General features: G+C 36.5%; 1 protein-coding gene across 1 annotated transcript in view; it reads right to left on the bottom strand.

Annotated features, from left to right (window-relative positions):
* MMP16 (matrix metallopeptidase 16 (membrane-inserted)) overlaps nucleotides 1–23,030 on the bottom strand; it is a 179,895-nt gene that overhangs the window by 51,101 nt on the left and 105,764 nt on the right. Inside the window, exon 4 of the mRNA XM_010562009.1 lies at nucleotides 22,161–22,465. Within this exon, the coding sequence (XP_010560311.1) occupies nucleotides 22,161–22,465 (305 nt within the window). The remainder of the gene's footprint in view (nucleotides 1–22,160; nucleotides 22,466–23,030) is intronic.

Below are 23,030 nucleotides of genomic sequence, written 5' to 3'. Positions count from 1 at the left end.
ACATTTGAAACCATAAGCATAGTAACAGAAATAACACAAGTGGAGGACTCTGCACTTGAAAGACATTTTCACTGAATTTGAATTTTACAAGGTAATGCTTAATAATGTATCATAAGGATAATGTGATAGCAAAGGCAGCTTTCCAATTTTTAAACAAGGAAACCATTACTGTTACATATAATATATGATACTCTTACAGACACTATAAGCATAATCTCTTTTAACTGATGCACATGGTTAGTGTAGGGTTCGAGTGTCATACCTCATTGGCCAGGCTTGTGTGCAAGTTTTGACTTGAAGTTGAAGTGAACCTGACTAAAAATGTTTGCATCAAGACATAGTTCCACAAGGAAAATATCCTTGCTGTGCATGATAATCTTCACAAACTGAGGACTATGTATTTAGGACAAACCCCACAGGGAACTTAGTCATCCAAGTGCTTGTAATCAGACCCCTGCTGATTATTTGTAGATGTTGTCCATTTCTGAATCACCATAACTGAAATTCTAATGAGGAAGATATGGGTGTTATGCTATCCTTCTCAAAATAGGATGCCCTTATTTATTTCACTGTATAATTCCCTTACAAGTGTAGTTGCTTGCTTAGGTATTAGAACTTTTTGATTTTTGTAGGTCTAAAAAATAAAATAACACACTCGTGTTATAGACTGATTTCACTTTTTGTTATTCCCTTCTAAAAATCATCTTTTCATCTTTTATTACAGGGTATTAGACACAACTAGAAGTTTTGGCAGTAGAATTATGGCACTCTGTGAAGCAAACACAAATCAAAGCCAATGGGATCATTTCTATAAAAATTTCAGAGCTGGACTTCTATGGTATTAATTTTGTCTATTTTTATTCATCTAAGGCTTAGTTCAGCTTATCTTTCTACGAGTCTTTTGTACAGATTCTGTCTGTAGTCAACCTGTCATATAATGAGACTATCATTCACATCAGGAGAAAGATTCTGGTCACTTGGAGAGAGTCACATCCAGGATATTGCTCATTTTCACCACCTAGGGATGGGAAGAATCATCCTCCAGAAGTGTGTTCCTGTTCCACTGACAAGAGAAGTATTCTAGATCAGCAGCTTATGCTGAACATCTAACTTTTAGATGGCTGGACTCAAGTGAAACAGGTGCCACCTACAGTAGGTAGTTTCTTGTTGAAAGAGCCGTATAAATAACAAAAGGCCTATATTGTGGCCTAATAGTTGTATACTGGAACAAGAAAATGCTCAACATTAAGTCTTATCCTATATTCTGTAAGTATTTTTGAGGGTAGACAGTTATTTTTCCACTGCTGGCACTTGATCTGGAATTCTAAGCACTATTATACTAATAGTAATAATATTAAAAAGTTGAATTTAACAAAAAAAATTTACATATATATAGTTACAGAACTTTGAGGACATAGTTGACAGCGTTTCAATTTTTCAAGTATTTCCTCTTGTTGACACAAAGAAATAAACTTTCTCTCAAGTATATATGAAAGGGAAAACACTTGGCAGTAGATGTCTTCATGATGTATGGAGCCATGCTGATGTTTGTAAAATAAATGTTTGATTGAAAGCATGGAAGCAGTCACAACTAAAACTATGTGCTTAGTTGACAGAGTCTTTTCATGTCTTTCTGATTCTTAATCCAGAAATATGAAAACTAAATGCTCTTGCTCTTTTATTCAGTATAACTGTGTAGAAAAATCATGTCTTTCAAAAATTAATGTGAAATAATGTGCTTTCAGAAATGAGAACAGCTTATCCTATCATTTATAATTATGTGGTTTCCAGATGAAATATTTTCATGACAATATTTTTTCTTGGATGCAGTTCTTTTTATAGTAAAGCAGATTCTCGATGTGCTGTTGTAACAGGTTTGATAAGCTTGACTGTGCTGGTGATGAATGCTTTTGATACCTGAATCTGCCCTTCTATATGCAAAGCTGATCTCAACATTATCTCATATGAATAATCCACAGCTTCTGTAGCTAACCTCAGCATTGGAAGTGATGCACAGGAGGAACTCTGTAAAGGCTTTCGTTCTGCATGCATAATGGAATAATTAATAGAATTTTTAAAAAATGGTAGGCTTAAGATGGAAAGACATGAAAGAGAGAAGATGTTACTGTACTATAACTATTGTACTGTGACATGTCTCACATTATTTTTCAATTCTTTTCTTTGTTTTATGAAAGTTAGAGTTCTAACCCAGGATCATTAGAATGAAATATTTCCTTGTCTGGCATTAACTCACATATTTAAGATGAAACTTTCTTTTGCTTTTTGAAGGCAAATTTGCCACCTAGACTTCTGTTTCCTACATCATAATTAAGAATATTAACAAGTCTAGTCCTATATTAATAATTGTACTAAGTTTGCCACAGTATTTACTGAACCATTTTCAAATAGTTTTAAATTAACTGTATTTGATTCTACCACTATTATTAGGCTGGCCAGTATCAATAGACCAAAGAGTGTTTTACATGTGGTATTCAACCTCTACTGTTTAAGATAGAAGGTCTGGGAAGTGAATTTGTTACAATTTCTACAATTTCAAGAAACCATAGTTAATAAATAGTTTTGGAAGAGTTTACTGCTTCTCTCTATTTGTGTCAATTATGCAATGCATGAAGAATAAATACATCCTTTAGTTATCAGATGTCATTGAGTCTCCATAAAGATTTCCAGGAATTTCCATATTTTGTTCCATGTTGACCTTGAAGGGGTGTGAATTACATTGTAACAGGGAAATAAACAAAACACTGTCATCTAATGGTATATCTTCCTTCTGGGATCACAGATAATGAGCATATGGTAGAGCACTTCCAGAGTAGTACTTTTAAATGATAGTGGGACTATGTCAGAGAACATGTATTATGCAGGGGGTGGCTTTTTCTTAGTATCTCTTTCTCCCTTTGTCTTTTGGATAGGGGTGATTATGTAAAAAAAAAACAAACCAAAAACCCCAAAGCCACAAACTATTCAGCACCTGACTGCCCCTCTGGACTTAGTCAAAGCCTAAGTCCAAAAGAGAAAAAGGGAAAAGGACTATGAAAAGTAATTTCCACCTCCTGCAATGCAACTTGTAACCATCAGGGGAGCTATTAAACATAGTAAAGACAGAGCAGCACTTGGAGCAAATGAATAAGGGGGGAAGGGAGAAGGTCACAGGAAGGAGCTGGGAGAATAATATTCTTGCCTGGGGTGACAATGATTTAACAGGGAACATATTTTCTACTTGTAGTCAAATAGCCCCATTATTCATAACAATTTCCATCAAGAGTCATGATTGTCTCCAGGGCATCCTGAATTTACACTGACCCAAATAACTTAGTGCAGTTGAAACTGAGGTTTAAAGCAGTTCAAGATGTGTTGTTTGAGAGCAGTGCAGGTAGGACTTACTACTGTCTTAGTTCCCATCCTTTTTCCTTTGCATATAATTAGATTTCTCCAATTAGGCAACAATTACTTAGTCCCTCTTTGCTTTTGGGAGCAGACTTGCCTTGAGCATCTCAATGTTATTGTAACTAGCTACTGAGAGTGCAGAAAGATAACCCTGGGTGCTTGCTTTTTCTCTTCAGGCTGCACAGCATTGTAGTTGTGACTGCAAGGTGGATAGTAGGCCAACTTCAGTTCCTTGGCCAGTGGTCAGAGTAAGATGAAGGAGTGTAAAGGCAAGTGAACATTCATACCAGCTCAGGTTAGCTTTGTTATCTTACTGACACTGGATATAATTTTTTTAAACATTTTCAGCCCCCACCATTGAAGGAGAGAGTCCCAAATAATTCTGTATTTCAGTATACATTACCCAAGTAGAAACATATATTTCAGTTCACTTGGAAAAATGAAACACCATTGCAAAACTTTAACAAGGCATGAGTAATAGAGTTAAACTACATATGATTATAATGACTTTTAAACTAAAAGTTGCCACTATAGGATATACCATGGTGAATATTCATTATGATAGTCTCAGTTACATCTTGTTATATTTACCTATAGAGTAGTAGAAAAATATTGGAAAATATATTTCACAAGTCCAAAACTTGTACATCTCTGTTCCTGTGTTCCCATTAGCATGGAGATTTGGAATAGAATAGATACAAGCTCAAAAAGATTGTGATTGTTTTTCTTACTTTATCTCAAGTTTGATTTCACAAGAAAAAAAAAAGATACTGTGTGTAAAGAACTAAGAAAAATGGTTATTTTTATACTGACACTATTCTCTGAGGCTATAAACTATTTTAGGCATTAAATCTGCCTGACTTTACAATCACTGCCCAAACTCCAGAATATATATATGTTTTAATATATCAAATATTCAACAGCCAGCAGTGTGGAGCATGGTGTATGGGGAAGCCTTTCCCTGTAGCTAATATATACACTATTTTTCATATCTACAGATAAACAAAGCTAATATGTTTGTCCACAGCAAGCTATTAAGAAACCCTAGTTCTGAAGATATTAATTCCCATTTTAAATGCTGTCTGAGCTTCATTTATAAAAGTAATACCCTAATGGCCTAGCAAGCCTTTGATTCATCACTTGCCTATCTTTTTAATGCAGCACTAAATGACACTTCAGGGCATGTCACTTCGTTCTTCTCCTGGGCACGTGACAGTAACTGCTACAACACACTGTGAGCTCAAGAGTTGTCTGTCATTTAAATGCCATGTGACATCAGTTTTGAAGACTTTCCCATCCAGAGAAAAACAAAAAATCTAGAAACTGAATATCAAATGACAAACTGGAAAACTATAAAAATGTTTTATACATGGGCATACACTGTTTCTTCCAAAGATTATTCTACTTCATTTTTCATGTGATGCATGTAGATGATTTCAGATTAAATCCATATGAATCTCAAATGTAAATCTGTACAAGAAAGACTTCTATTACAGCCCTATTATCAAAAAGACAGTACCTCAAATATCAGAAAATATTACACACCCGTTACCCATGAACTCATGTCCAATGTATTTAGAATTTGAATTTTCATTATTCTGTTCATTTGTACCATTGACTCATCAAACCAATGTTGCTAATCCCAACTGGCTGAAATGTTGCAAACTTTAGAGTAATATTCTTACTCTATACAGCATACAGAAAGAAAAAAAAAGAAACAAAAGAAAAAAAAGTTTTGTATCTTTGTTATTATTATTATTCTTTCCAGACAGGACAGAATTTTGAACGTGTTATTTCAACACTCAGTGATAAAACAAGATTCTTTCTCTCTCTGACCTTATTGTAATACAGCGGAATTGAGCATATACATTATGTATGCACTTACATAAGCACCATATATGCATATATATGCTATACAGAGAGGATACATGGACTAAATATAATCACAGGCATACTCTTACCCAAATAAAGGTCCCACATTTTCCACTCTATGAAATCATATACAGTTGCTTGACATTATCTCAAACTTCTGCCATTGGCACTGAAGTTTGGTAGCTTGGTGGTTACTTTGGAAAGAAAGTTTTGCTAAAAGATGGAGCTGAGATGGTGCAGTAGCTTTGAAAAATGAAGAGCAAAACAAAATTTTTGTGGTTTTAAATAAAAATGTATCATATATAGTATACCCATTTTCTGTATGAACTTAGTGTACCCATTTTGTACACTCTGTATTTTAAACAATCATTTTTCAAGAACATATCTATACATTTAGCCTTTTTTTCCATTAAGACAAAAGAGAATGACATAAAAATATGTTTCTTTCACTCTATTATTACATATACTAACATAGACTAAAATCTTTGCAAATTGACTTACTGACATATATATTTGTGTGCAGACAGAAGGGGAGGTACAGGCAGTTTGTTATATACAAAGTATGTACTAATATACTCTGTGTATAATTTAGTATACCTTCACCCACATGTGAATATTTTTGAAAAACTATTCTATTTAAAAAAGATCGGCCGATTAGTGTGAAATTTAAACTTGTTTGCTTGAAATTTGACAAGGGGATATTCCTACAGGGCAAGACTGTCTTCAGGTGACTCAGTGATCATTGATGATAAGGACATGTGAGTTTAGAGGTGTGTATGTCCTTCCTGGCAGTATTCTACTGTTTCTGCATATTGTGAGGATAATTCAGAAGTCAGGAGCCTGATAAATAACATATTTGAAAGGAGCCCACATTCTTTCATAATACAGATCAGCCTGTACTTTAGAAGGCAAGGACATGCAAAAGGTAAGAATTTCTGCCTTACTACTTAGACTTATTACCACGTACATTCTACAACTTTCTAGTAAATTGCTTGAAATGGGTGGAATTAATTACTTAATGTATTCTTAATTTTCCTTCTAAAAAAGCATGGATGTAAGGATATTTCCATTGTGTTTCTCACAGTTTCAATTACTAGTACTGAAAAATTTCACAAACTATTCTGACTAGTGAATCAATACCAACTTCTGCAAAGAGTGAGAAGTGAAGCAGCTGGAGATGATCCTAGGGGAAGTAAAGAAGACACAAGATCTTACTGCTTCCCAAAAAGGGGTAAATATGATAGTATGTGTTCTTTCTGCAAATACAATGCTTATGGCTTCATTTCATGCTTTGAGGAAACCCTGCTTGACAGTGAATTAACAAATAAAGAAAAATTACACTTATGCTGAATCTCTAGCTCCTGGGATTAACTTCTTCATCACTCAGGTCCACTACTGAATTTGTATACTATTCTCAAATGGAATTTTCATTCTATTAGTAATAAAGCCATATCAATTAACAGACTGAAAAGTTTTATTTTGGGTGTTTTCATGGTCATTTTTAGATAATAACTATTTTAAATAAATTAAAATTATAAAGGAATTTTGCATTTTGCTATAAAAGATCTTCATAAATTTATTTTTTTCAGCAAGCTCACACCAGTATAAACATTTGAAATTACAACGGTCCTTCAGAGAGATCTGGACAGGCTGGATCAATGGGCTGAGGCCAATCGTATGAGGTTCAACAAGGCCAAGTGCCGGGTCCTGCACTTGGGTCACACCAACCCCATGCAGCGCTACAGGCTTGGGGAAGAGTTGCTGGAAAGCTGCCCGGCAGAGAAAGACCTGGGTGTGCTTGATTGACAGCCACCTGGATATGAGCCGACAGTGTGCCCAAGTGGCCAAGAAGACCAACGGCATCCTAGCCAGTATCAGCAATAGTGTGGCCAGCAGGAGCAGGGAGGTGGTTGTTCCCCTGTACTGGGCACTGGTGAGGCCGCACCTCGAGTCCTGTGTTCAGTTTTGGGCCCCTCACTACAGGAAAGACATGGAGGTGCTGGAGCATTTCCAGAGAAGGGCAACCAAGTTGATGAGGGGCCTGGAGCACAAGTCTTATGAGGAGCGGCTGAGGGAACTGGGGTTGTTTAGTCTGGAGAAAAGGAGGCTGAGGGGAGACCTTATCGCTCTCTACAACTACCTGAAGGGGGGTTGTAGTGAGGTGGGTGCTGGTCTCTTCTGTCAGGTGGCTGGAGATAGGATGAGAGGAAATGGCCTCAAGTTGCGGCAAGGGAGATTTAGGTAAGATATTAGGAAAAATTTCTTTACTGAGAGGGTTGTCAGACATTGGAATAGGCTGCCCAGGGAAGTGGTTGAGTCACCATCCCTGGAGGTGTTCAAAAAGCGAGTAGACGGGGTACTCCAGAACATGGTTTAGTGGGCATGGATGATGGTTGGACTTGATGATCTTGAAGGTCTTTTCCAACCTAAATGATTCTATGATTCTATGATTCTCATAACATTACAAATAACCAGGTTGCCAAATAACATTTACTGTGTTTTTCCAGTAGTCTCAATGCAACTGCAAATGCTGCAAATACTGTAGTAGCCTTATCTATTTATACGCTTTCCTATCTTATTTTTGTTTCTGTTTTTAGTTGTTGCTGTGGGAACAATAAGCTGAAGAAGTATTTAAAACTCCTTTCTGAGAGCTGTGAGGATGAACATATGCTGGGATTGAAGATTTGGGGATATGTACATGGAAAGAGCATGTATCACACAATTCTCAGCTATCCTTCATGGTCCTGTCCCTGAGGGTCATTCATGTGAAGGGAATGGACATTTTTCTACCACTCCTGAGTAAGTGCCAGTCTTGGTGACAATAAATGTAAACCGAACTTAATTGTGCATGAGTCCATATTAAACTGAGATCCTTGCTTTTGACAAAAACAAATGTAGGTTTTGCCTTTAAGCCACTCAGCTAAAATGCTGGCATATTAACACTGTGGCTGCTTTTGTTTTGAAGGAATGATTTTTTTTTTTTCTTCATTTACCCTAATGTCCTGTGTGTCCTACTATAAGGAAATACGTGTAATTACTACGAGGAAGGTCAAAGTCATGCTGCCAATATTCAAAACAGATGTAACTTGCCATGGGGCAGAAATCTGAAAGGGTCCTACAGATCACTGAAATCCCCACAACAGAATGTACATAGAATTTAATTCATGTGTAAATCTTGTGTTGGCTCTCTGTAGAGATAAATTTTTACCCTGTGTCAGTTAAACTACTGAGATTAATTATACTATCCTCTAACTTAACTCACATTAAAGCCATCAAAACCAAGTTATTATGCTTACCCTATTATTGTACCTACCTAACACCTACATATGACTTTAAGATTTTTTGAAGAGAAAGTGACACAGTGTTGTATATATTTGGAAATTTTATATGAACAGTTCTTCCTTCACTGTTATTTTGCTTGTTTAAATCCTATTAAGAAAAAAGTGTCAAGAAAGAATTGTCTATGGTTTTTTTTTCCTTGGACTGGTGATAAAAGAAGTGGGAATTTTGAATCCTAATTGGCAAAGTGATTAGGAGAAGAAAAAAAATCGTTAAAAGTTCTCTGATCTGAAAAGCAGATATGTTTTCTAAGAAGACTGCAGACTTCAAAGGGAGACTTGATCCAAGTGTGTACCATATTCTAAATTGAGACAACTTCAAACTGGGGATCATATCTATGGAGAAAGTGACAGGAAGACAAATCTGCTACTTTGGTTTTACTTTGTTAAAATTTACTCATATGAAATGCTCTGATCTATTGGATAATCTGCTACTATTAGTGGGTGTATCCATATAGCTGTTTGTTCACTCTAGCTAGAGGAACCACTGTAAGCGTCTCTAGCACTCAGAGGATACTCTCAGTTCGGCACTAGTGACTCTTGGCACTTGTCGGCATGGAGATGCCTCAGCACCCGCTGTTGAGAGGCAGCCTCCGGGATGAAAGACTGCAGAGGGCAGGGCAAAGGGTGCTGGTGAGGCCAAGATGGTTAGGCAGCCAAGCCATCCTCCTGCCCCCCCCCAGCAGAGGGAAGCCTATGCAAGAGGATGCTTAAAGAGGAAGATGAAGGCAGGAGTTAGCTGCTCCTGCCAAAGTGCAGGAGAGCTTGGACATGGGAAAGAGCCAGGGCAGAGGTCAACCCTGGCACACTTTCCCTTCTGTGAGTTAGGCGCTCAGCAGGACCCCAGCCTGGGGGGGTCAGTGGCTGGCACAGGCAGGGAGAAGGGACAGCACCAGAGGTCCCGTGTTGGATGGCTCTCAGACCAGAGCTTCCTACTGGAAAGCAGGGAGCTGAGTGCAGGGTAACTGGCGGCACGCTGCTCCCACAGCTGCTCTGCCACAGCCCACACTCCGGCAGGTCTGGGACCATTATCTCTCCACCTCTGCCAGCCACCATGGCCAGCCCTGCCAGTAACACAAGTGTTCATTAAAAACCAAACAAACCAGCTAAGGACTGACTGTTGGTATATATTGTAGTTGCTAACTCTTCCTGAAGCTCAGGCCCTAATATTTTTACTGTTTCTGCTAGCACTGCTAGCTGGAGTAGAGCTAGCAACATTAATCCGATGTCACTACCATATCTTCAATTTCCTGAATACTCAGTGATAATCCTCATACTGACATTGTATCAGTTCCTAAACTGCATGGTAAGAAAGGAGCTACATACGATTCTTAGAAAAGCGAAACTAAAAGTATGTTTACATATTACCATATTACCAGCTATGCATTCAAAATCTAAGTAGTGCAATCCATTTGTGAATTACCATATTTAGACCAATAGGAGAGTGTTTGTCCTGCCATGCTGAGCAGGACAGAGGATAGCCTACACCAGTAATTACCTTTTCTGAGTGTAATACTGAACTGTTTCCAAAACAGGCATCTCTGCTGCTGAGACAAATTTCTTTGGACCCCAGTTGGTGCTGTTATTTGGAAGTACTTATCACTTCGGTTCTCCTCTAATCTGAAATTGCATGTGATTCAACATCACTGGTGGAAGTCATCTAGCTACAGAAAACTGTAACACAAATGTCTATACCTGCACCTTTCACAGCCAGTGATGAGAAACAGGTATTTCAGGACATGATTCATCTAGTTTATTTTAGACACCTACTTCAGGATGCAACAAATCTTACCCAGGAAGGCAATATATCTCTCCTCTAACTCTAAAGCGACTCTGTGAGATTAACTCAGATATAAATATCAACATATGGTCAGATTAATTCCACCCCCTTAAGTCTTCTGGCTTCTGACTTAGGTCTTTTCATTTAAGTCAGTGGCAAACCATTAATTATAAAGGTACAGGATAGGGACTTAAGTGATATATCTACTAAACCAGGAAGCATTCATCAATGACTTGAACTACAGACTTAAACCTGTCCACTACAACAAAACGTTTTGCACAAAACAATATTCTTCTTTTAATTTAGCTTTTTTTAATTATAATTTTTTCTGTTTTCATCCTTTTTCCCAACTTGATGTTTTCACTGTAGATGTTTCTAGGTATTGGTGTTAGCTGCTCAGCACTTTTTGAAACCCAAGCCACTTAGGAAGGAGTCTAAATATAGATTAAAAACATTTTGGCCTCAACAACATATAGTTTGAGCATTTGGAAGTGAAGAATTGTCAGGATAAAACACAAATTCTCTAGGCTTGAGAACACAGATATTGTAGAAAATCTTTCATTAGTTAGTTATAAACTATTCTTGAAAAAGTCATACATAGTATTACCTTGTATTTTAAGGTTATCTGACATTCTTCTACTTTTGCAACAACAATCCATTAAATTTCTGCCTAATAGATAAATAAAGATGTAATTACTATAAAAGTCTTGTCTCATTCTCTCAGGAACCAATGACAACATTGATAGTAATTGGCAACATGATTTTCCAGATTCTGTTTGCCCCTGAAGAGGGAGGGGGAAGGAGAAGGCCGCACAGTAATAATCTAGAGAACATCTTTGGGAAAAGTCAGATTTCCTAAAGCTGCTGTCTTGGTGAAAAAGTCTCCATGAAGTGGTCCTAGCAGCAAACAGAGACTTGAAAGTCTCTGGATCGCATGAGTTGGAATGCTAAGCCTGGTGCCTGCTTTAAATGACAGCAATGCCACTTTTGGTTTAAAGGGACAATTTGAGGATCATAGATAGTTTCTCTTTCCTAAATTATTTCTACTAGCAGATCAGACTGAAAAGAAAAAAAAATAATAATTTCAAGCCATTAATTCATGAGGTGATTTTTTTTTAGTTGTGAACTGATTTCAATTTATTTGCAATAATAAAGGTGATTTTGTCTTTTTTTAACCCAACATGTTTGAGAGTATGGCTTTTCACAAGCTCTCCATAGCAAGTAATCTTTCAAGAACCTGAAATTCAGTCTCTACTGTGAAATCTCATAGGTCATAGGGTACTATAGTTACTATTAGCATTAGTTTTCTTAGTATTATTTTTATATCATACATTTTAAAGAAATATCGCCTTTTTGTAAGCTGATGGATAACACTTATAAAAAGATGCACAGGGGATAAGAAAAAAAGTACTAGAATATGTTAAATTCTTTCCTTTTTGCCCCTTCTCTATAACTTTCTGTCATGTACAAGAATTATACGAAGCACTCTCAGATTCAGGACTCAAAATCTGCTGAGCTTCTTTCTAAGAGGAGGAAAGGTTAAGGTAGGAGCTAGATTTATTTATTTGTTGTGTGTGAGGTGTTACTTTTTTTTTTTCCTTGTCATTCCCACACAGTAACCATATGTGAGCGGTTCTGAGGTCATAAAAATGATCATGAAGGGGATAGCCCACATTTTATGTATGCACTTATTCAAAATACATCTGTTTGCCTAACAAAAAAGCCTTCCCAATGCTCTCTTCTAGCATACTGCAGGGCAAAAAAAGAAAAAGAAAAACACCAAAACAAAACCAAAAAACCCAACATTATTAGTTTCAACTTACTAATAATTTTAACAAACATTTTTCAGTTAAATTTTCCCACATTAACTCAGTACTCTTAATATACCAATATGAGTGTCTGATCAAATGAATCCAGTTTGGCAGAATAAACTTATCTTCATTATTGTATAAACAGTTGTTTGAGACAAAGACATATTTGAGAAAAAAAAAAAAAAGCAGTTCTTCTTCTGTGAATGTAGGTGCAGTGGTTGCCAAAATTGTCTGCAAGGATCCATTCTGCCTTTCAGCTAGATGTTTCCTTGGCAGTAAAGTTGATGTAACAGACAATATGAACTTTCCTCATTTATTTCCATGCAAAGTCAGCCAGCTTCATTTTAACACTTTTTATCAGCAGTTTAAGACAGGCTAGCTGATTGCAAACTGAGGCAGATGGCAAATGCAAGCAGTTTGTTCTACTGGCCCCAGTATGTGGGAAATAACCTCCAGTTGCAGTTTGAATGAATAACTGAGTTTGCAACTTCCCTAACTACTCCACATAAGCTTGCAATGATCTATGTTTACCTACACCGTGATGGAAGCAATATGCAATTTAGTGGCTCAGGCTACACTGCTTTTTTTGGTTTGTGACCTGCATCATGACCATCTCTGTTTGGCAATTAAGCCACAGCATAAATAAAACCTTGCTTCTATAGACACAAAAAGCACAATATAAGATGTGCATAAGAGTCTACATTTCCATTGTTTTAATTAAGAATATCACAAAGTCCATCTTCTTGACATACTCCTCAGCCTCTCTTACGGTTTGCATTATAATGCACTTGGCAATTCTAGGCCAAGAAAGAAGCCAAGAGCATGATATTGCACGCTGATAGTTCCTGGGATGTATTGAAAGCAGCTGGCTAAACACACATGTAGAACGTGGGGCTGGATTCATCCACAAGACTGCTTTCACTGACTGCCAGTGTTTAACAGACCTCCCTTTTAACAACATGCAAATGAAGTGCTTTTCTCAAAGGGGAAAAGGTGCTCCATGAAAGCAAAAAAACCTCCCCCAAAACAATAAAAATAAGGTTATTACCTTTCCAACAGTTAATATTTTCCATCATGTGGCTTCCAGCCAGTAAATGGGGTCTAGCAGACAGATCCTATTCTCCTATCTGTAGAGCCCTATGTCTAATGACTGAGTCCTCACAAGCCAGCCAGGACCATTTATGGTTTAATTTTTAATCATTTTCCATCCCTTCAATAACTGAAAGGGACCTTTCTATTCTCAAGTGCAGCTTTCCATCCTATGGCAATACTTTCAAGGACACTTTTTATGCAGCAGACACTGGATGTTTCAGAGTTACCATTTTATGTAAGATCTTGGGGTGACTGGATATGGAACAGGTGAGCATATGCACACCAGGCAAGTATAATCCATGGAAGGTTTCGAAGTTTAAGGACAGATTATCCTGTTAAATTCTATTGGCACAACATGCACTTACTGATGGGGAAAGACTGGTTTGCTTTTTAAATACTGGAAGCCTTGAGGTTAGCAATAGAAAGTATTAACTGTGTTGACCCCTCAGTTAAGTTGGATTTCAGGGGGAATGGTGAAATGAAAAGAATCAATCGTTACTCCATTTGTCTGCAACTTGCAAAGTTCTTTTAAATATTATCTTGGCATCTTCATCATTGTACTATGTTATAAATGTAATAGTTGGGTTTTGCCATCTTTTATAATATTGCTAATTCTCTCATTTTGCACTCAAATAGATTCAGTTTAAAATAGAAGTTGTGCTTCCTTAACCTTAATAGTACATATAAATAAAGCTGTAACTCAACAGGCTAGGTCTCTTTATCCTGGAAACAAGATATGGACAGAGGTCCATAAAGTTATGAGTGGCATAGATAAAATTATTAGGAAATTACTTCCTCACAATACGGGCACCAGTCTACCTAAAGTGAATTTATCAACAGCAGGTTCAAAATTCAGAAAAAGGTAGTTTCTCAATGTGTATAGAACACATTGTCACGGGATGTTGTGGATACCAAATGCTTACATGAATTCAAAAAGAGATTACACCAATTCATGAAAGGAAATCCCTCAAAGGCTATTAAACACAAAAATATGGCCTGTGGCTCAGAAATTCAATGAGCCACAGATTGCTGGAAGCTAAGAGGGAATATGCTAGGGTTTTGTTGCCATATGTTTGCCCTGCTCTTATTCTCTTCCCTAGGTATCTGTTAATAGCCATAACTGGAGATAGGATATTTTGTAGGATAACCTTTGATCTGAACCCATGTTGGAAATTCTGTGTTTAAAAGTATATACACAAGTATAATACAATACAAATTCAAAGAAGATATTAATCTTTTACATATTTATCCTAGTACAGAACTGGAAAACAAGCATGTAACAACTGGAAGGCCACACTGTTTGGTTACAGATCAAATTTGATACTGATAAGAGCTTATTAAAAATATATATATTCAATTAAGTAAGAGCACTATGCTTTATGAAATTAAAGTCATGGTAATGTAATACAGAGCTTCCTTTAATCTGAAATACTTGGCTTGCTTTATACCTAACCATAGCATATGACATGAGCATGGTTTGAGACACAGAGCTCTCTTAGGAGACTTAGTTTTCACAACTCCACTGGTTCATATTTCCAGCAGCATATATCTCCTGCACTGTGTCAACCACACTGGCAGCCAAACGAAATTTACTACAAGTTGATCTATGCAGTTCAGAGATCAGGATTTTCATAAATTTTTCTTGGCTGCCAACACAGTGCCCACAGCAGAATCTATGCACTAACTGGAGTCCAAGCACATTACACTAGATACTCCATTTGCATCATGTCCAAGAATCTTTTACTTGACAATTGACAAACAGCATGGTACAAAGTGACAGGTTTGGGTTTTTTCTTTTTATTGCCTGTAAAACTTGAATAATTTTTTGAATGATGGAGAGTTAACAAAAAAATTACTGAATTCTTGAAGTCTTGGTTTTGTTTTTGTGAGAACACAGCTTCATGTATATACAAGTAACAAATATTCCACATGAATGTAAGCACTCTGCGGCAATGCTCTCCTTACATTTAAATGTAACTGTACACTAAACTCATCTATTACTTCTGTAATGGAGTTTCACTTGCTATTATTTATTGCATATTGTTTGATGGAAGAACTGGTTTCTGTAGAATTTCAGTATGGTATAGTAGCTGCCTTGGTAAATTTCCTACAGAGGTAAAAAATCATGCATTTTACTTTGATTTCTATTTCTCCTGCAGATACAAGTACTAAGATGAGTATCAAACTACATTACTATCTACTGTGCTTATCTAAGGAAAACTTAAACTTTATACCGTCTGCTACTGGAAGACACAGTACTATGGTCAGATTTTAGCCGGTAATTGTTACATTAAGAATCATGTCTAATGTGCTTGAAATCTAAGCTCCCAAGAAATCCTTGTTTTCCCCAGGAGCTACTTCTAAATCTTGCTCTGTTTTAAAAAGCTGCACTTGTGTAAGTAGGTCAATCTTAAATTAATCTAGTTAAAAGCAGTGCATTCTCCATTCAAACTGGTTTAACACTCCTTTAAATAGGCTTAGATGCATTCAGTAATTTCCCAGAAAAAAGAGCTGCTTTAAACAAGGTTTAAACTAACTTAAGTGCATGTAGCCAGACAAATGTGAAATCAATTTTGATAAACCAATGCAATTTTTGAAATAGAAATAAGAGTTTATGCTTTAAGTTAGAGATGTTTACCTTCTGACAGATAGCAAAAATGTTTTCATACACTCTCAGGTGAAGAAAGGAAATATCTAAATTAAGAAGCCATATAATATATGATATGTATTAGTAATGAATTTTGATCTCTATTAGAACATAGTGTATATATCTTCATCCACGATCACCCCTTCTCTGAATGCCTTTCTTTCTGCTGTCTGTGTCATAATTTTTAGGATTACATGAGACCTTTCCTATATTTAATAGGAATTATGTCTATAATAATTCATGCAATAAATCCAAGGAAAAGAGATTGGTGGAAAATATGTAAGGCAGTAGTGAGGAAGAAGAATAGATACATCTCAGTCATTATTCCCAACTGATAGGAATAGTTTGTGTTTCATTCAACACGCAGGTAGCAGTGACTATTAACTGCAAATTCATGACAGTCCTTTCTTTCTTTCCCTGCCACTATCTGCCAGAATGAAACTTCTGAGCATAGTCACTAGTTAAGGACCCTGGCTTTGATGGGTTGGGGTTGCCAGGGAATATCAGAATGTTACACGAACTGGATCCATGAAATGGCTCTTGGGGTTTGCCAACAGAACTAGTCAAGATACACAGATTTCTAAAGATGAGACAGCTTTCCCTGAAGTGACTCTTCAGAAGACTGTTTTCACTCTTCATCTGTCCTTCTCTTGGGTCTTACTTCAGAAATGGTGAAGGGTCTGAGATTCATTTAGCTTTTGAAACTGTCTGCTTTTAAATTACTAAGAAAACTTCAAACTAAACTGAGTCTAGTTCTTGTCCTCTCCAAGGCTTTACAAGGGATTTCTCCAAAAAGCCAAGCCAAACAAACAAAAAACCAAACAATCAAATAACACTTCCTCTCCAAAATACAGCAGCTAATGATCTTATAATAAGGGACATATATCTACTTCATCACTTCAGAAGCAGACCCCACTGTATAGACTGCCTTTAGCACCTCTTAGATCAAATGTTGCCACCTCTCTTTCTCAAAGTTCTGTTACAGGATCATAGGCAACCTTCAGTCACAAGAATGAGGCAATGAAATAAAATCTAGTGAGTACTGTATATAATATATGTTTTGACTTCTTTCTAATTTGCATTTTCTGAAGTACACAGAGGAAAACTGGCCTAGTGAAATTTTTTATGGTTTTATTACTATATGCTATTAAGAAGGCAAAATTGCAAGATAATTCCTATTCCTAATTACGTCATTGTAGTAGTACACCTGCCATTTTTTTCCAGTAGCAAACATCTATGCTCAGCAGACATTATTAACAGCTTTCAAAAGACTGTTGCTCAAAGTTAGAATGAAATTTGGAGAATATAAGTAGAAACAAATAATTTTGCCAGTCTTATGATAGGGAAAGTAACTTATCTATAAGACCTTGTGAATGTGTATGGCCCATCATGCTGCAGTAACTTGGAGGATAGGGGAGGAGGAGACTATAGGCTCTGAGGCTTAACAACTCCATAATGAAGCAGATCTTCCAGAAATCTAGCACAGTACTTGTTCTGCTAGAATCTGATACTTCAAACTCTAATTACATTGCAGTGCATCAAAAATTTCAATGCTGCAGATTTAAAAATGGACAGATGTAAATAATATGTAGGAAAGCCTTGTTAAGGCTAATAAGAACACCACTTTCACTTTTGGTACATGAAGACAGGGCATAGGACAGGATTCTTCTGCTAGCTACTAGAAAATTTACTACAGAGACAGTCCCTATACCCGCTGCTCCCTGGCAGTGACTTTGAATTTCATCATAGTGATTTGAAATATTGCAACTGAAAAAAATACTTTGAAAAATATTTTTATTGAGGATTTTGACAATGCGGTATCTCCAAAATATTGTTAGCAGGAGGTCATTGTCCTTTTCTGGATTTAGATACATTATTCATTGTCCATAAATTTTTCATTCAAAAAATGAGGTGATATGTATCACCTAAATGAATTGGAGTCATGGGATCAATGAAATCTCTCCCTTGCCTTAAGACTGGTTTATTAAGATTTCTTCCTTTTCTTTTTTTTCTCCACTTTTTCTTTCCTGCACTTAAGTTCAGAAGAAAATAAGGATTTAGAATTTTTCTTAATAAGTGCTTATTTTTCAGATAGCTACTTATGTAACTTGATTTTCATCTCCTGTTTATTCTTTTCTTTTTTTACATCTTTAAGTGTACATACTGTGAAATGTTTTCCTGTGATATTCCTATCCTTTCTGATTTCCTATTCCTGAACAATGTTTCACCTTTAATGTTTGTTTCCTCCATCCTCTTCTTCTACCATAGTTTCCAAGTGTTAGCAGAATAATCTGAGTTTTAACCGGGACTCCCTAGGAGCACAAGGTACTTCATAAGATGCATGAAAAAAACATCCTGTCCCAAATAATTTACAAACCTAAGGGTCTTGTCTCACACTGAAGCCTGGACAGGCAGACCATAAAGTAAACGGGGTCTACTATAGGTGAAAAGGCCTACTCCCACAGAACAACTTGAAAAGTAGATTTCCTAAAAGAACAAGTGGAACTGAAAGCTGACTGGAGGAAGGATACTGTCCAATGCATACAAACACTTTTTCCAAAGTATTGGAAGACTACCATTTTCCCACCTTGCAAAAAACCCCAAACACCTTTTATCCTCCAGTATATCCCTCCTTTCCTAGCAAAAGAAATTCTGTCCTTGCTTCCATTGCTCCCCTGTGACGGCAAGTTTCTTGTTCTTCTTTCTGGCCAATACTTCTGGCATCACCTGCAGCACTATGGAAGGAAATTCAGAGGAAAGACCTCTACAGCACAGCTGGAGTTAAGGTACCAGCTGTACTCTGCTTACAGGGTATTATGAAAACAAAGAAATACATCATTTTAGAGAGTCTGCAAGTGTTAAATTGTATGACAGGTTTTTTGCTGAGCGACGGGCCCATTAGTCTTTACTCCTACTCCTTACTCATTCTTTAGAGTGAGGGAGGAGTCAAAGCACAGATCTCTTCCCCAGAACATGATTGATAAGATAGATCTGTGATCCACAAAAACAGACCACTGAAGTGAGAACAAAGGAAAGCAGCACTGCACTGCGGAGATGATGCATTTCTGTTGGAAGTGTCCTTTCAGTCTAGAACATCATTAAAACCAAGCAAAACACAAGAAAATCAAGCAAATATGATAAAAGAAAAAGAAAAAAGAAAAAAAAAGCCCAAAACCCCAAACCTAAAGTATGAAGACACTGCAAGTAACTAGTCAGGATAAATCACCTTAGGAATTAACTATCCTCAGAATACTGAATTTGTATATGATTCCTCATTTGGAATACAAATTATTTTAAGAAGGACACAGTTTATGAAAGCATTTCAAGAAGTTGCCTGTCTCTTCTGAGGTAGACAGTATGCAAATAGTTTTCATTAGAAGAACAGTACAAGGTGGAGAACGAAGCTAGTACTTTTCAAGAGGATCTTATATGTGCATTTTTGCTGCTAAATAACCAGGTTGGTCTGTGTTTTCAAATCACTCTGGAATAACAGAACAGGAATCAGAGAAAATTAGCCCTTTGGGGTGGGAGTTAATTTAGAAATAAAAATAAATCACCAAATCTTTTTCCCCTTTTATTGGATTTCGAATAACACTACGTGAAGATGACTACTGGACTACTGGAGCAATGAACCCTAAAAAAAAATGACACTCACCTGGGAAAAATGGCTCATAGCTAAGATCATAAATATATTTTTCAACCTTCTGCTTTTCAGTACTCTGAGTCTGAGCTCAAGATGATAGGAAGCCTAAGAGAGCTTAAGTCTTTTCTTCCTGTCAATCCCAAATATCATGCTTGCGTTCTTTTTCAACCCAGAAATTTTTTCCAGTCACAAAAAAAAAATAATCATCTGGATGTTCCTTTAGGATTCCTAGATGTAAGCTAATGCAGTAAGATCATCAGCAGAACTTGGCCTACCTGATACCTGGAAATCACCAGTCAGACAAATAGGCACTCTGCATATACACATCAACTGCACATATGTTGCTATTTCTAGAGTTACAATGACATAAGGCTTTTGTCTGGACAATAGCTATGACCAAAGATCTGTGGTTCATATCAATTCAACAATGAAACTAGGAGTTGCCAAAATTCTTCAGAAAAATTGCATTGATAAGATATTTATTTAAGTCATCATGTATTTCGCACAAATTTTCCAGTCATAAAATATCCTGGGTTTTCTACCTTGACTATTCCATTCTAACAGGAATATGTCTCCCTCAAAAAGTATACATGAGCACACCAAACTACGTAAGCTATTAAATTTGCAGAGTAAATTTCCAGCGATACCTATTAAACCTTCATGATATAGATAGCAAAACTGTTTTTTAATAAAAGTTCAATGTTCTAAGATACATAAAAGCATGATTTTAGTGACAGTATTTTACTTTCACTTGATTTTTTTCCTTCAAAATCTCTTAAAATTTATTAATACAAGACATAGCTTTTGAAAACTGCTCTACAAAACTCAACCACAAAAAGGCATATAAAGACATAAGTGCCCTTTTGCACTCTGAAAATTATTTAAGTTAAAGGAGAAGGAGATAGCCAGAAGTTTGCACAATTTCATACAGACTAAAAGTATCCATATGTGGAACTGCTCCAAAAGAGTTATCACATTTAAAATTGACACCTTGACTTCAACATACACATGCCTGTAGATTTTTCTGAGTGCTTGAAGTAATAGCTCCAAAAACACACAACATAACGTGCAGTGTTGGTGGCCCGCTGAGGCCCATAAAAACACGTTAATTTTAGCCTCACGATGCTGTGACTGACTGAACTGCACAAACAGAAGATTCCCACTATTGTTTCTTTGAGCTAAACTTGTGAAAAGGGCAAATATGAGCAGTGCAATACCACAGATTTTGCTCCATTAAGAATCTAGGGCTTGGTCCACAAGAAATAAGCTTCTTGAACCCATTATACTACTAAGGGCTTTCACAGTGCAGTACACTGCTCTTGCTTCACTGACCCTGGCACAGCATAAGTATTGCACCATTAGAACAGTCACAATACCGTATTTATACTCCTGAAGTATTAACTTAAAGCTTTGTTGCAAACTCCAGGCTACAAATACTGCTACATAAAAAGCTCTGAATTTTACTTGGAAGATCTCATGTGAGAAAGGGAAAGGAAATGAATTAGATAAAGCTTCTCATTGTTCACAAATTCAGTGTAACATTGAAAGACAACAGTTCTGCACTTCTTGTCATCTTTATCATCTTTTGTATGCCAGAAACGTCCTCTTTGTGCATCTGTGAATCATCTTTTGTGCATCATTGTTTGCTGAAGAGACTCTCTCAACTCTGTAACTGGCTTAGAGAGATCTACTAGGACAACTGAGGCTACTTGGAGCCAAAACCTGTCAAAGCATCAAAGCATCAAACACAGAGTATGTCTACAAAAAACTCTTCTTCGATACTGTTCTGCAGAGATGCAAAGGCTAGCTTAAATTAGGTTTCCTAGATAACGGCAGTGATTTAGTCACATGAATTTGGAGCTCAGCAAGGGCCAGACTATACTTCTGTGAGAAGTAACTTTAAAGAGTATCTTTAATCTTGATTTGGTAAATTTTAGGTACGTCAAGTACACTATGCGGTCATTTATTTGACTATGGGGAATGTGCAGCTTAAGTAAATTGGAATTATTGTTGGAATTAACAACTCCAAAAGACGTTCAAAAGTTATTGGAAAACACTGACTCTGTTCTTGGAATGGCATCTTTAAGAGTTGACTTTAAATGCTGCCACTGTACCACCATAAAGAAAAACTGGAGAAGACTAGATTTTATGTACATTGGTATCCACTGTACTGGTGGGTAGTCTCAGTTTTTCTTAACCTCTCTTATATCACTGCTAAAGAACATTCCACATTTTTCCTAAACCTAAATAAGATCTATATGGCAAACAATTTCAAAATTAAAATAGTTTATGTAAATATTCAACAGTACAATATTTGAATGAACACAAAGGTTCCTAAAAAGAATTCAACGTTTTTCAAGAGAAACACATTTTCATACTGTGACTTACATTTAGACAGAAACTTTTCTGCCTCAGATTCTAATAGACCAATCAAGTGAAGATATTTCTAAAGTAAGGTGAACTTAGGACAGAAAACTGTGTGACTTCAGGGACAGGGAAGCATGGAAATAGTTCTTTTAGCTGAAAATTCATGCCATTTATTTATTTTGTTTATACTGAAATCTTCTCTTACCATCATGATTGGGGTTTCCCAAAGTCCATGGCTCATCTGAGTCAAAATGAGTGTCTCCCCCAATTCCTGGCCCAGGGAAATATGCATGAGCCAAAAATCCTCCCTCCCCATCAAAGGGAGAACTGTCTCCATGAAAACCTGATGCAAAAATGATTGTAATATCAACGTCCCTCTTGCCATTTTCTAATTCAATATAAGGAACTTCTTCAAACGTTAGAGGAGTTACATTCTGCCACACATCGAAGGCACGGCGAATGGCTTTACGAGTTTCAGCATCACCTACTTTTGGAGTGACGTTCTTTATGCTGAAAGAAACAGAGAAACGTTACATAGATTAAATTTGCAAGTGCTAAGTGACACTGCTTACATCCATTTCCCCCTAATTATTAAAAGCACTGTGCTTTTAATAAAACGTGCTAGTCTAGCATTATATCCTTTAAGAAGAGTATTTGTAAACAAGCTGGTGTGAAATTATTGTGTCAATCTGCATAGCCCTTTATGCTAGCACTTATTATGTGTTAGCTAGGTTTCACTCAGCAGTACAAAATTCTTATTTTTAGAAGATTAAAAATATTTTAAAATGAAAAATTCTTAACAGTGGGATAACCAGATTAATCAACCACTGACTGTTTACCTCCTGGACAACAATTAGAATCCTTCACAGCTAAAGAATGGCATGTCATTTCTGATCAGAAGAAGTGTTTCCAGTTAAATGAAATTTTAACTTCTTAGTGAGTACATTAACAATAGCAGAGCTCCATTCTGTGACCACCAACCAGTATTCACAAAGCCTTAAAAACAGTTCTTGTTGCATTTGTAACTGGATAGATAATTCCTTATCAGAAACAAAGCTTTTTTAATTCAATATAG

This window comes from Haliaeetus leucocephalus, unplaced genomic scaffold (genome assembly GCF_000737465.1).
Source record: "Haliaeetus leucocephalus isolate CR32 unplaced genomic scaffold, Haliaeetus_leucocephalus-4.0 Scaffold152, whole genome shotgun sequence".
Classification (NCBI taxonomy): domain Eukaryota; kingdom Metazoa; phylum Chordata; class Aves; order Accipitriformes; family Accipitridae; genus Haliaeetus; species Haliaeetus leucocephalus.
Note: the sequence above shows the minus strand (reverse complement) of the source record. Positions and strands in the feature narration are given on the sequence as shown.